General features: G+C 35.7%; 1 protein-coding gene across 1 annotated transcript in view; it reads left to right on the forward strand.

Moving 5' to 3' along the window:
• The window catches only part of LOC136981829 (G2/M phase-specific E3 ubiquitin-protein ligase-like), a 79,648-nt gene that overhangs the window by 41,063 nt on the left and 23,203 nt on the right, over positions 1-15,382 (forward strand). Inside the window, exon 5 of the mRNA XM_067278213.1 lies at positions 13,545-13,669. Within this exon, the coding sequence (XP_067134314.1) occupies positions 13,545-13,669 (125 nt within the window). The remainder of the gene's footprint in view (positions 1-13,544; positions 13,670-15,382) is intronic.

Raw genomic sequence — 15,382 nt, forward strand, 5'->3', positions numbered from 1 at the left:
ATACGAGCAGATGATATACAGGAATGGTTGTAGCTTTAAAGGTATTGGGATTCATATGATGTTTATATTTATATAATTTAGGTGTTTTTTTTTATTAGCATATATATTGGCCTAGCTTCTGTCTAATATTGTTTATTTGTGTTTCTATTCTTCTTTGCCAGTCAAGCTTCTGAAGTGTTTTTGATTTGTATGTTTCTGACTGTGGATGCAGTTTTAGTCTATGGAAAGTCACTATTTTGACTGCACCTGCATAGACTGCATCTGCATAGACATAGAGTGTGAATGTCTGAGAGTGTAGAAATAGAATGAGTGCAATCTGGTAATATGTAAGTATTCACATTAATATAGTGTTTTCCCTACTAGTTTAGAGGTGTTAACTTTGGGAATCTGAGGCCATCGTGCATATTCAGAGCCTGTAAATTTAGTCAGTGCTTCTTGAAAAAGAAGAAAGAGAGTATGAATTAAACTTGAATCTATTTCAGGCAGTGAAGAAGTGTTGATATTGTCAGCATCAGTGAAAATAGTGGTTGCAGGAACAGTATTGTCAATGCATATATCTTGATGGGTAATTTGGTTGTTGTTGATGTTGGGAGTGTAAGGACCCGGACCGGGGTCGACTTGGAGGTCTGAATGGAGGTATTAATGAGATCTTAAAAATCTCCTTTTACAACACAAAAAGGAGGAATTAAAGGTCTCATTTGAACAATAAAGGTTTATTTTGTACAACATCAAAACAAAGGAAGAATGGAGTTGAAAAGACCAAAATCTTGGAAAATATGGTTAAAGAGGAGTCGGGTTTAGTTGTGAAGTTGACCTCTCCTATACCCCTAGACAGGTGTTGATTGGCACCAGGTGACAAAGAAAGACCAATTAAACGGCTACTGTGGGGAAGAAACTTATATAAATGCAGAATTCAAGGACGCGAGGTTCTTGGCTCGCAGTTCATTTAACTCAGACGTGGGTGCTTCTGTGAGGGTTTCCCAAGAAAAATTGCAGACATCGCCATAGCCAGCCTCCATCTACTGTGTTTTTCTGTGTCACTCCAATTCACCTAGTCGTCGAAGGAAACTGCCAGGAACTGTGACGTAAGCTCTGGGACTAGCAAACTCATTGATGACAATACCAAAACAGAGAAAACATCTTGAACTTTCAGACTGTTATTGCAGACATACTCCTAGCATTTGGAGTTGTGAATCTTCTTAATTCAAGTGATATTTACTGTAAGAATGTTTTTATGTCTTATTAAATGGTGAAATGATAGAACTCTGACTCAGTGATTGTGGTCACTCCCACACATGCTTGTCGTGACATGCTTGTCATGCTTGCCCTTTCCCATCTTGACATTTCTCATCCCTGTCAGCATCCTTACACGAGTATTTTTTGTTGGTGTAATTGTTCTGCAATTTGTTGTTTAATATGATATAGTACTGTTTGGGGTATGAGATTATTATTAGTGATGTAACGAATAGTATATTCGGCCTCAGAGAAATACTGAATATTCAGCCAGGAGCGTGGCTGAATGACCGAATATTCGGCCAAACTATTTCACTTGATTAACGCACATATAAAAATTAGCGCGCAAACCTCATTATGCAAGGATCACGCACCCTACTCTCTATTGGCCCGATGTCACTACTATTTTTTCTTCCAGTAGGTCTAAATTATTTAAATTAATTAATTAAATTATAATTATTAAAGTTAATATGAGATGGAGCCTAACGTCTACCTCTAGTGCCAAATTGGTGTATAATTTATGTAATAGCCGTAAATAGCCCGATATGATTCTGCAGTTGTTGGTATTTAGATGTAAGTTATAACTTATAAGTTATTTTATTTGCAATTGATCTTTTTAACTCTTTAATTAAGCAGTAAAATTTTATTTTTACTACGTATTTGTAGACTGAATAATACCCTAAGGATATGTACTTTAGTGGAGACATATGGTCTAGTTTCTCCCCAGATGTGGAACAGTTCAAATATATTATTGGGGGGTTTCTGTTTGTGAAGTTTTGTGATATTTTGTTGCTATTGTTTTTTGTCAATATTTTTAAAATTAACATGATTTCAAATGTTATCTTTTGCATATAATGAGAAATGCTCATTCTTTGCTTTATATATAAAATAAATTATATAGTAGTTACTCATCTTTTAGAAATAAATAATTATTTCATTAAATACGATAAGTTTCAATAAAACGTTTCGTAAATCATTTTAAAATATCATAAAAAATATTAAAACATACAAGAATATGAATATAACATAATTAACTAAACAATAACACTAATGCCCGATACATTCTAACCTACACGCCATCAATGCCATAAGATATCAGGCTAGATAAAGGCTATAATATTATTTTAATTACGAAATAATTTACTAGAGTTAGACGCTATTTTTTATTAACTTTAATAATTATAATTTAATGTTTAGCATTAGTAAAAGTTTCCAAAATGATTAATTTACTGTGACAACACTTTCTGGAACCTTTTACCGGTGTTAGACGCAAAACGAAAAAATGTCCGTTAACGTTTTCGAACTTTGTAGTTCTTCTTCAGACGGTAAAAACGAGGAATGCAGATCGAATAAAAGAACGAGTTATTTTTAAACCGAAATCGAATGCTTCACGATGCAGCTGGTCAGACATGCGCATACGGTGCAAGTAGATGGCGATTAAAGGTCCGTGTTGATGAGGGTCTGCCAGGCGGTGGACAAATTGAGAAAACATTTGAAATCATGTTAATTTTAAAAATATTGACAAAAAACAATAGCAACAAACTTAATTTACTGTGTTTTTGTTATTTCTTACTCCTGTTTTTAGGTATTTGGTATTTGGCCGAATAGTGATTAAATGTTCGGTATTCGACCGAATAGTGATTTAAATATTTGGTATTCGGCCAAATAGCGAAAAATAGGCCGAATACTGGGTAGTAACCGAATATTCATTACATCACTAATTATTATGTATAATTGTTTTTTTTTCATCAACAACTCTTTGTACAGTGACTGTGAGATGAGAATAGTGTGAAAACAAGTGATATAACTGTTGTTTGTATGCTGTCATGTTTGTTTCAAGTGTTATGATGGTGAAGTGAGTTTGGAAGATAAACTTGTTCATTTTCATCTATTGGTATGGTTTACTTGCCATAGTGGTATGTGGCTGGATTGCCTGAGAAACATCAAAATTAGGCTAGTTTTCCACAACTGGTGTGGGCATTTCAGTAGCTATACTTGGACCAGTGCTGGTTTTATCACTGGTGGCCAAGAGAGACTGTGACACATTTTTCAGATGTAAGCCTTTGCCTAACTTATGAATGCAGACCTTCTTAATTCAGGCAACATCTGAGCCAGTATTACACTTGGATTGTGTTATCCACATGGTTAAATCTCTACAGATGGGGTGGGTTCAGTCACTTGACTTTATTTCTCCCCACAGACCTCATTGGCATGAGTGACTCTACCAGGAGCAGTTGCTCCAGCTGCCTTAGCTCTGTGGTTTATCAGAATTACTGAGGTCTCTCACCATAGCAAGGGCGAGAGTTATTATTATCATTATGTTGGGTTTAGTGGGTTATACTCGGTTGACACCGTTGGCTGTGTACTATGCCAGACCAGAGTCAAGGCATAGCAACCAAAACAAAACTAAAATTAAATAAGTGTGTCAGTGTCGGTGTCTGTATTCAGGAATTTCCTAACAATATGGCATGTATTCAATATTGTGACCTTCTGTAGTGTGATGTATGTATTTCTATTCAATTGTAATGTTTCCAGGCTTTTGTGTAGTGTGTGTGGTATCACACCTGTACAGGAGAGAACTACAGGTACAATAAGCACTCTGTTCATCCTCCACAGATGCCTTATTTCCTGGGTGAGTTCTGTGTACTTGCTAATTTTTCCAGTGAATGTGTTTTGTACATTGTGAGTGTTTGGAATGGCTATGTCTATAATGTATGTGATTTTATTGTGTTTGCCAATGAGTGCAATGTCTGGTCTGTTATGGTAAATTGTTTTATCTGTGATTATGGCTCTGTCGTAGTACATTTTGTGCGTGTTGTTTTCCAATACTGTCTGTGGAATATACTTGTAATATGGTTTGTGGATGTCTAAAAATTTGTGTTTCTTTGCAAGCTCTTGGGGTATTATATTTGCTACTTGATTATGTCTGTGTACATAATCTGTCTGTGCCAAGAGCTTACAACCAGAGGTGATGTGTTGTATAGTTTCTGGCATGATGTGACATTTTCTGCATGTGTCATTTGTGAGTGTTGCATCTTTGAGTATGTGTTTTCTGTAGTTTTTAGTATTTATGACCTGATCCTGTATGGCGATCATGAATCCTTCCGTCTCCCCAAAGAGGCATCCCTGAGCTACCAGCTGTTTGACGTAGTTTTGTCAACAAAATCCTGGGCCAGATCATAAGGATTCCTGCCATGGAGTGCCTTTCGAGCCCACGATTGCTTAATGGTGTCTATGCTTTTTATATGTTGTGTCGTGTCCATATGTTGTGAGTGTAAGTTTAATGGTGTGTTATTTGAGTCTGCTAGAGTTACTGCTTTATGTAATTGTGATGTTTCTTGTTTTTTGTAGAAAAACTCTCGCAGTGACTGTATTTGTTTGTAGTGAAGGTTAACTATGTCAATCAGGCCACGTCCGCCATCTTTACGTAGAAGGGTTAATCTTTCTGTGGCAGATTTAGGATGATGTTGTTTATGCTTAGTAAGTGTTGTTCTTGTTTTCCTTTGGAGTTGCTCAAGATCTGTGTGAGTCCAATGTATAACTCGAAAAGAATATGTAAGTACTGGAATGACATATGTGTTTATTGCTTTGACTGTATGTTTTGCATTTAACCGCTTGGCATACTAATTAATTAGAACTCTATATTAAAAACAATAAAAAATACTTAAAACTGATAAAAAAACGAAAGAAACGTGTTAATTTTGAAGAAAAAGCTTCAAAGTACAATTTCCTTTGTCTCGCCTTTCTGCGAAATCTGACACTGATGAGTCATTGTTTACACAGCTGGATGACTTTGAGAACAGCTGGTGTCGTCTTTCGCGGGACATTCTCATAAATGTCTCAGGAGGAGAAGGATAAAAAGTAGGGTGAATACTAGGTGGCGGTATATTTCTAAATATTTTTTTAAAATTACGATTTTAATTGAAATTTCCGACTCCCCCCCGACTTAATTAAACGTATATATAATAAAATCTATTAATTAAAAAAATTAAAAAAGTATTGGATGCTGTTTTTGACATCAGAAAATAGCTTTAAATAACTTTACCGAAGTAAAATCGACGCACTAGAACTTTAGAAGGATGAATGAAGTTTCATAAAAAAATCCCATAAAAAAACAATTAAGCGTTAATTGCGCGTCATTAAAGGTTAATTAAAATCGCAAAAAAATTTTTTTCGTGCAGGTAAAAATTTTTCAAAAAATTTGGAGACAGAAAACATTTGAAAAATCAAAAAAAAAAAGAAAAAAAATTTTTTTGGGCTAAAAGTACCCTTTGTTTGTAACGCTATGAAACTTGCCCGAGTTATCTCGGGTCCGGACGGCAAGTGGTTAAATTAACTGTGTTCTTGAGAATAGCATTTAACCTACTTATTGGTACATTAATTACTCTTTGCTTTATTTGTATATGTTCTGTTACTTTGGCCTGTTGGAATCCTAAATACTTGTAGAACTTCGCCCTCTTCTACGGATTCAATAACGTTCTCATTTCCAAGTGCAAAATCTTCTTTCTTCAGGATTACTTTTTCTATGTAAAGTGTTTTGCATTTGTTAAGGCCAAACTCCATTTGTATGTCATTGGTGTATGAATGTGTGATTTGTAGGAGTTGATGAAGTTGTTTTTGTGTAGATGCATAAAGTTTTATGTCATTCACATACATGAGATGTGACAGTGTAAACTGTGTTGTTTTTTCATGTCTGATATTGTAACCATATTGCATGTTGTTTAACATGTTGGATAATGGGTTCTGCTGGTTCTGGTCCTTGAAAAATTCCTCGCCTAATGAATATTTGGTTTGTTTGTATGGAAGTGTTATGAACCCAGAGATGTAGTGTTGTTCTCCAGTGCTGCATAGTGTTTTGGAAGAATGCAATGAGTGATGGATGTATTTTGTACATGTCTAGAATATATAGCAGCCAACTGTGTGGAACGCTGTCGAATGCTTTTCTGTAGTCTATATATGCCATGTGTATGTTTCTGTGTTGTTTGTGTGCTTGTCATAGAATGACTGAATCTATGAGTAACTGTTCTTTGCAACCCCTGTGATTTCTACAGCAACCTTTTTGTTGATCCGTAAGAATGTCGTGTTCTTTAATATGTTTGTATATTTTTTTTGCGATACAGGATGTCAGTAATTTGTAGAGTGTTGGAAGACATGTAATTGGTCTGTATTATGTGGGGTCTGTGGTATTGTTGTTTTTAGGTTTCATGTAGGTGATGCCCTGAGTAAGAAATTTTGGCGTGTCTTGTGGATTGATGATGATGTGTGTTAGGTGTTTAGCTAGTTCCTGGTGTAGTGATGTAAATTTTTTGTACCAGGAATTGTGAACGTTGTCTACACCAGGTGTCTTCCAGTTGTGTGTTTTGTTAACAGAGTGTGGATGTTGTGTACATTCAGCACAGGGCATAGTTGATATGTTATGCAAGTTTTTGTTCTCCTCCTCAATCCAGCCAGCATCAGCATTGTGTGTAACAGCACTGGACTAAAGAGATGACCAGTAAGTTGTGAGTTCTTCTTCTATTGGTGTGTCACTGTGCTGTGTATCAGTGTTAGTTTTGGTACTGATTTGTCTATAGAAAAGTTTTTCATTGCTTGTGAATAATATATTTTGTTGTTTTTGTAGTGAACCTGTTATGTATTGTTTGAGTCTACGTGTTTTGTCTGCGAATTTTTGTTTTAGTGTGTCGATGTATTCTGTAATGTGTGTTGTGATGTTCATGTTGTGTGTGTGTTTTGTAAATAAACAACAACTAACCCGTTACATATAAAGATCAACAACTGCCGAATTATCGGGCTAGCAAATGGCTATAGTAATATTAATAATTAAAGTTAATTTGCTACTAGAGTTAGGCGCCAGGCGCCATCTCTTGCTAAATTTAATAATTAGAATTTTAATTAAATAATTTAAATAAATTTAGGCCTAACTGGAAGAAAAGAATCGGCCCGAAGCGGGGTTCGAACCCGCAACTTCTGCTATCCGTGCAGACATGTTACCAGTTACGCTACCCGGACCTTCGCTCCGATCTTCCCTTCCAGTTGATACAAGATTACCGTACCACCATCGACGGTTATTACAGTAAGTTCTTCTTCTGTTGGTGTGTCACTGTGCTGGCATTGTAATGACCGTCGATGGTGGTACGGTAATCTTATATCAACTGGAAGGGAAGATCGGAGCGAAGGTCCGGGTAGCGTAACTGGTAACGTGTCTGCACGGATAGCAGAAGTTGCGGATTCGAATTGCGCTTCAGGCCGATTCTTTTCTTCCAGTTAGGCCTAAATTTATTTAAATTATTTAATTAAAATTCTAATTATTAAATTTAGCAAGAGATGGCGCCTAATGCCTAACTCTAGTAGCAAATTAACTTTAATTATTAATATTACTATAGCCATTTGCTAGCCTGATAATTCGGCAGTTGTTGATCTTTGTGTGTGTTTTGATTTCCTTGAAAATGTTTTTGAGTTGTTTCGTTAATTTCGGTGTTATGTTGTTTTTAGTGTATTGTGTCAGATTGCCTAATTGCTGTGTAATGTCATTTATTTGTGTTTCTATTCTTCTCTGCCAGGCAGGCTTGTGAAAGAACTGTGTTTTGTGTGTATCTGTCTGCGATTGTATTTTCAGTCCATGGTGTGTCACTACTGTGACTGCCCCAGCATAAACTAACGTATGAATGTCTGAGAGTGTAGAAATTGAATGAATGTAGTGTGTTAGTAAGTGAGTGTTTACATAATTTAGTGTTTTTCCCACTACCTTTGATGTGTTGACTTTTGGTATTCGTGGTCATTGAGTGGGATCTGTGCCTGTGAGTATTTCCTGAAATATAAGTGAGAGCATATTAACTAAATCTATGTCTACGTTATCAGTGGTGGATGAGGAAGTGTCTGTAGTATCAATTGGTGGTAGTTATTGTGTGTGTGCTGTAATCAGTGCTTGTTGCTGGATTATCCTGACAGGTTACGTGATTTTCATTAATGTTAAATGTTTCTGTGTGTTGATGTATTCAATCAGCAACCTGTTGTTTGATAAGTTTAAGTGTTGTTTGTGGGATAAGGTTGTTGTGTATAATTGTTGTTTTTTGATCAACAACCCTTTGTTCGGTGACAGTGAGTTGAGGATATTGTTGTGTGAATCTATGGTGTAGTTGTCATCTGTATAATGTCATGTTTGTTTCGAGTTTTGTGATGGTGTAGTAAGTACGGATGATAAACTCATTCATTTCTACTGTCCATTTTATCCATTGGTGTGGTTTTCCAGCCGTTGTGGTCTGTGGATGCATTACCACAGAAATACCAAGGCTGGGTTGGTTCCTCACATATGTTGAGGGCATTGCAGTAGCCATGCTTGGGCCGGTGCTGCTTTCACCACCAGTAACCAAGGGAGACTGTGGCCTATTTTTCGAACGTGAGCCTCTGCCTAACCCACGAACGCAGACCTTGTTAACCCGGGTGATGTCCGAGCCGATATCACACTTTGATCTGGTTATTACCATAATAAATATCTCCACAGAGTGTGGGTGTGGTCACTCTTAGTTTCATTTCTCCCCATAAACTTTACTGGCATGGGTGTCCCTACCAGGAGCTTGTGCTCCAGCCTGCATTGCCCTATGGATCAGTAAAATTACTGGGCTCTCCCACCACGACCAGGTGGTGACCACGGGAGAGGGCTCTTCCACCACAACCAGGTGGTGACCATGGGAGAGTTATTATTATTATTATTATATATTTTATATCATTTAATAAATAGAACAAAAAAAGAAGTAATATGATAAAAATCTTTTATCTTATTTTTCAACAGCTAATTCATTCAAACAAAAGACGTGCTTTTTTATGTGGTAAAGACCATCTAATAGAATGCTGAAATTCTTTTTCATTCATTTGATTACTGTTTTAGTGCTTGGAAAATTTTACACAGAGATTTATTTTACTATTGTCTTCCAACTTGAAAGTTACTTAATAATAATTTAAATTTTATATTAATTTCATTTTAATTGTAATGAGTGAATTTCTGTACTACAGGTAACAGAATTAAAAAAATGAAACAGATAAATCAAATAATGAAATACAAATAAATAATGTAACAATGTCAACTTTAGTTTTGATTTTGCTGGTGTAAAAAGCAGAAGAAATGTGCATAAACAAAACAAAACATTGGACGGTTAAACTACAGTTATAGTTTTAAATGTGTTTAAATATATTCATTTTTAGTTGTCTAAATTTACTTTATGACAATAAAAAGTGGAAGAGTCTAAAATTGACTAGAATGACAATTATTGCATTACATATCTTACCTGAAAAGTTCAAAATTCTCTAAAACTGCTTTATTATGTACATAATTGATAACTATTAGACATATATCAGCTTTCAAGATACATATTCAAATAGGACTGTTTAATAGTATCAATTAAAGCATGAACATACAGAAAATGAATGGGAGAGAACCAAATTGGCAGTGAATATGTTTGTAGAACACAGAGGATTTTTTCATGTTTCTAAAGATGCTCTTAAATGACTTTAGACAAAAGAAAAGGTATTTTATGAACTTGTAATTGCAATTTAAAATTGGCATTAACCCAATTCATTGCATAACTCAAACTTCCTTTCAAAATACCTCTCAAATACAATAACTTGTGGGTAATTTGTGTAAAAATATGGTATATTGTCTTCAAAGATAGTGTTAGAGTAGAGTCCTGCAAACTTGACTTAATGTGGACCAAGAAGGTGACAAGTTACTGAAAATGATGTTTTATAGCATAATGATGATGCTAGTCTAAATAGCAGAATTTTTATAAATGTATTTTATGTGCAAATTCATATATGTATTAACTATGTACCAATAGTGGCTATTTCTATTTGTAGTTAAATTTTAATTTAAAAAAATATTGGCTATTCAGTTACTACTTTTGAGTTAGCGATATTTGCATCATGATGTTTTGCATTGACATGCTTCGGCACCACAGGACCGAAGGTTCAACATTGCGTCGGCGAAGACTGCAATGACTAATTTGCCAGGACTGACATCACTGTGTCTTCTAGGTAGACACAGAAACCTAAGTGGTCGCTAATTTCATATTTTTTCCGTGCAAGTGGTCGCGTTGTAGGCATTTGGATCCGATATGAGGGATGGCACAGATTGAGGAAGGGCACCAAACACAATTCTAACAATAACAAATTTCGTTTAAGCTAGTTCTACAAAAAAGGTTATTATCTTATAGTAAGGGTTATGTCTGCAATATTAACTAGTTCGTGAGTTGGAGAGAGAGAGTTTACATATAAGGTTCATAGATACCTGGTAAGGGATCTGAGGCAAATTGAAGGATTGATGGAGTTCACCTTTGGATGGAGGTGTGCACTTTTTCATGGAGTCACTTTAAAGGAGTTCACTTATTCACGGTGTTCACTTTATGGAGTTTATTGAGGATCACTAAGGAAGGAGGGAGGTCACTAAGGTATCTGATCATTGAAGAAACGCTGACTAGGACAAATTTTCGATGGTGGCAGATTCTCGGAATGAACGGTCCTTTTTTTTGGCGGACGAACTCCTTGTCAGACAGACAAACTTCTCCTGTGGACCAGCTGTTGTTATCATCAGTCATTGCCTTTTATTGGGGTCCTCCTTCTTTTCCCCCTTGCCCTTTTTTGGCAGTGTTGCAACACCTATGTTCAATAACAATTTCTTGTTGCCAAGTTCCGTAACACATTTGATTATCATCTTGAAAAGGAAGTGACTCCACAGAGGGATAAAATCATATCCTTTACAATTTTAACAATCATGGGGAAAAATTATAGCAAATTTTTAATTAAATTTTCAGCCAAAAATATTTTTTTTTCTAAGTCCGATCTCTCACATGTATATATGTATGTATGTATGTACGCATGTATTTTTGAACAATACAGTGAGTTTTACTGAATCTAGAGTTACTGAGAGTTGAGTTTCTACTGTATTTTTAAATAAATAAGAGAATTAGATCTATTTGAATCATTAAGTGAATTTTACTAATTAGTAATTACCATTTTATTTATTTTTTAGTTAGTTATTAATTAGGCAGAACAGACATGTATGCACAGTGAGAATATAGTTCCTATAAAATTTTTGTGTGGTAATTTATTTGTTTAAATACTATCAAAAAATACACTTACGTAAAACCAGATAACCGGAGTGATTAGTATTCGGGTCGCAAACGTTTTCGTAGCCTCTTCTAGGATCTTCTTCAGGCTTAGTAGTAATAAATTCGAATATATTCCTTTTTGAAAGAAACGAGTTTCGAATTCCGTCACGTGAAAACGTTCCAACATATTTTTTAAACGAAACGATCGCCGTTCTGTGTAGCGCGCATGCGCTTCGAAGCGGCGAAGATGTTAATATTTAAAAATTATCTTCCAGCAGGAACTGCCACGCTGCTGAAAGGGCCAACTCGTCTTTAAAATTGATGCACGTGGTGTTACATCCTGCTCTGTATATTTCCATAGCTTCCAATAATTTGAGATGTTCCGGGTGGTTAGTGGTGAGGGTAATGCGAGCTGCGGTAAAGTCCGCCGTGACTTCTTGATCGGTGGCATATGTTGAGAGAGCTGTTGTGAGCCTTTTGTGTGCTATGTCCGCCTTATGTTCTTTAATCCTTATCCCCATTGTACGTTTGGTGGAGCCAATGTAGACCATATCTCTGTTAAATCTGTGGTCTCTGAGGGGGATGGTGTATATTCCCGGTAGTCTGATTGGGTTCGGAGGATCTTTTCCGTTACGGAGTATTTGGAAAATGGTCTGGCATCTTCTGTAGGCTATACGGACTTGACGTTTTTTGGATATCGTAGCATATATCGATTTTAATCGCGGGTTAAAAGTGATAGGGATCCTTTCAGTATTGTTTTCTTGAATATTTAAGCGCCTTTCTGTCTGATTGTTACACGGTTTTTGGCTCTTTCTGTACTGTCAGACGTTTGGAAAACATCACTCTTCCTACCTTCCTACCCGACATACTGCTCTATAAACGATACATTGATGACGTCATCATCCTGTGGAAGACGGAACCGAATATAGACCAATTTATTAAAGCGATGAACAAAAATCCGTACGGTCTGGTAATTGAGGTGGAGCAGCATAGTAACTCTAAAATCCATTTCTTGGATATAGATATCGCTTTGGAAGGGCCAAACATACACACTTCGGTGTATCGCAAAACTGATACTGCCTCCATGTATATTCCGATAGGATCATGTGACCCATTTCAGTATAAAATAGCAGCCTTTAGAGCATTGGTTAGGAGGGCCTTTACGCACTCCTCCTCTCACCAGGCACTAAATCAGGAGATCAAACGTATAAACGAAATAGCAGTAGAACACGGATACACCAACCTGATAAGGGGACTATGTAGAAAGTACAGAAAGAGCCAGAAACAGTGTAACAATCAGACAGAAAGGCACTTAAATATTCAAGAAAACAATACTGAAAGGATCCCTATCACTTTTAACCCGCGATTAAAATCGATATATGCTACGATATCCAAAAAACGTCAAGTCCGTATAGCCTACAGAAGATGCCAGACCATTTTCCAAATACTCCGTAACGGAAAAGATCCTCCGAACCCAATCAGACTACCGGGAATATACACCATCCCCCTCAGAGACCACAGATTTAACAGAGATATGGTCTACATTGGCTCCACCAAACGTACAATGGGGATAAGGATTAAAGAACATAAGGCAGACATAGCACACAAAAGGCTCACAACAGCTCTCTCAACATATGCCACCGATCAAGAAGTCACGGCGGACTTTACCGCAGCTCGCATTATCCTCACCACTAACCACCCGGAACATCTCAAATTATTGGAAGCTATGGAAATATACAGAGCAGGATGTAACACCACGTGCATCAATTTTAAAGACGAGTTGGCCCTTTCAGCAGCGTGGCAGTTCCTGCTGGAAGATAATTTTTAAATATTAACATCTTCGCCGCTTCGAAGCGCATGCGCGCTACACAGAACGGCGATCGTTTCGTTTAAAAAATATGTTGGAACGTTTTCACGTGACGGAATTCGAAACTCGTTTCTTTCAAAAAGGAATATATTCGAATTTATTACTACTAAGCCTGAAGAAGACCTAGAAGAGGCTACGAAAACGTTTGCGACCCGAATACTAATCACTCCGGTTATCTGGTTTTACGTAAGTGTATTTTTTGATTGAATCACCGGTGTGTAAGGAAGATCGAGTGTTTAAATACTGGTGAATTTTCTGTGGAAATTGTAAATATTTGGAGTAGAGTTGTTATTTTTATGTTAATCCATTTTGTTTTGATTTTACAATTTTGTTTCATTTTACAGAAATGTGCATATTGTGAATTAATGGGTGCAACTATATATTGTATTATCAAGAAATGTCCAAATGTTTTTCATCTTATTTGTGGTTTGCAACAAGGTACACTTCATCAATATTTTGGTCAGTTTAAGTAAGTGAATTAGTTTTTATACTTTTACTTTCAAAAAAATCTTTATCTTTTATTTTCATAAAAACATTAATGTAATGTTTTTATTAGTGTTATATTACTAAATTTAATCAAGATGTTTTATTAAAATGCAAATGCATTTGATTTTATTTATTGCTGAAAGATTTGATGCATATTTTAGCATAAATGTAATATTTGATACTTAGAAATCATTAGCAACAATATTATATAATTAATATACATTACAGTGGAACCTTGCTTAATGAGCACCTTGCATCCCAAGTGTTTCACATAATGAGCAAAATAAATTGCAAAAATCTTCCTCGCTTAAGAAGCGATGTTTCGCATAACGAGTGGCAAGGAGAGGAGAAGTCCCATATTATGTGCATGCTCCATCAGTCTGTGTGTAGCACTCATTCCACTAGCATCTTAGTGTCGCTTCTGATTACATATTTTTCCAAACTTGTGTTCACACATATTACTTATAAACATCAACAACCATAGTCCGTTATATAATAAACACACCAAACGATATGCCAAGTTCTTGGACTATGTAAAGGCTGTAATTACGTATTAGAAATTAATTAATTTGACTATAGGTAAGCAGTTATGCTGCCATCTCGTATTAAATTTAGGGACCAGTTCCAAATTAAATTTTAGAAATGTCTGAATTAAAAATTAACTGTTCATAATTATTAAATTTAATACGTGATGGAAGCATAACTGCCTACCTCTAGTCAAATTAATTAATTTCTAATATTTAATTATAGCCTTTACATAACCCAAGAATTTGGCATATCATTTGGAGTGTTTATCAAACATATTAGTTGTGATTTTTGTTTTCTTTTGTTTCTGCAAATAGAATTCTCATTCCAGGATAGTTCATTTCACGCTAGAAGAAAAGGTGACGATTCACGCTCCTTAACAATGTATACTGTACAATTTTCTTTGAATAAATGTTATACATAAAACATTTGAGTATCTTTTCGGCATGGAATGCATTATTGTATTTTACATTAATTTCTATGGGAAAAATTGTCAATTAGAAATACACAACTCTTGACTTAACCCCTTTCAGAACCTTTTTATCCAGTAAGATACAATATTTAGATGCAAGAACAAACGTTTTTGACACTCTATCGAGTTCTGCTTCAGGTTTGATATTGCAATGTTGTTCCAACTTTGAAATGCCCAGAGTTCAAATTTTAAACTGTCAATTAATTCAAGTGTTTGAATTATTTAATACGAAATAATTTGGCTATTTGTATCATTCTCCGTTATATAGGCCCAGCGCCCTCATATTAATGTTTTCATTCGAAATTCTGTAAATGAGATGTCACTATTATTGGGGATCCTTCTCATAAGCATATTGCCACGTATATGATATTGTGTTGTTATCTTTGTAGTTTATGCAATTTTCTGCTCTGTTGGCTTTACATATTTCTAGTTTTTTCAGTGTCCTTATGTGATCAGTTCTTTATAAGAGTAGCATTCCTTAAGTCCACATGTACAACAGGTTTTATAGAGACTTAGTGTACATAGGATCAACAAAAAGATTGTTACAAAAAAGACTGAAGGAACATAAATATGACATAGACAAGGGTAGGTGCATCACAGCACTGGCAACATATGCATCAGACCTGGATGTACTGTACATGTGGACTTAAGGAATGCTACTCTTATAAAGAAGTCATTCCAAACCGATCACATAAGGAC

This window comes from Centruroides vittatus, unplaced genomic scaffold, assembly GCF_030686945.1.
Source record: "Centruroides vittatus isolate TY-2023 unplaced genomic scaffold, ASM3068694v2 contig_796, whole genome shotgun sequence".
Taxonomy (NCBI): domain Eukaryota; kingdom Metazoa; phylum Arthropoda; class Arachnida; order Scorpiones; family Buthidae; genus Centruroides; species Centruroides vittatus.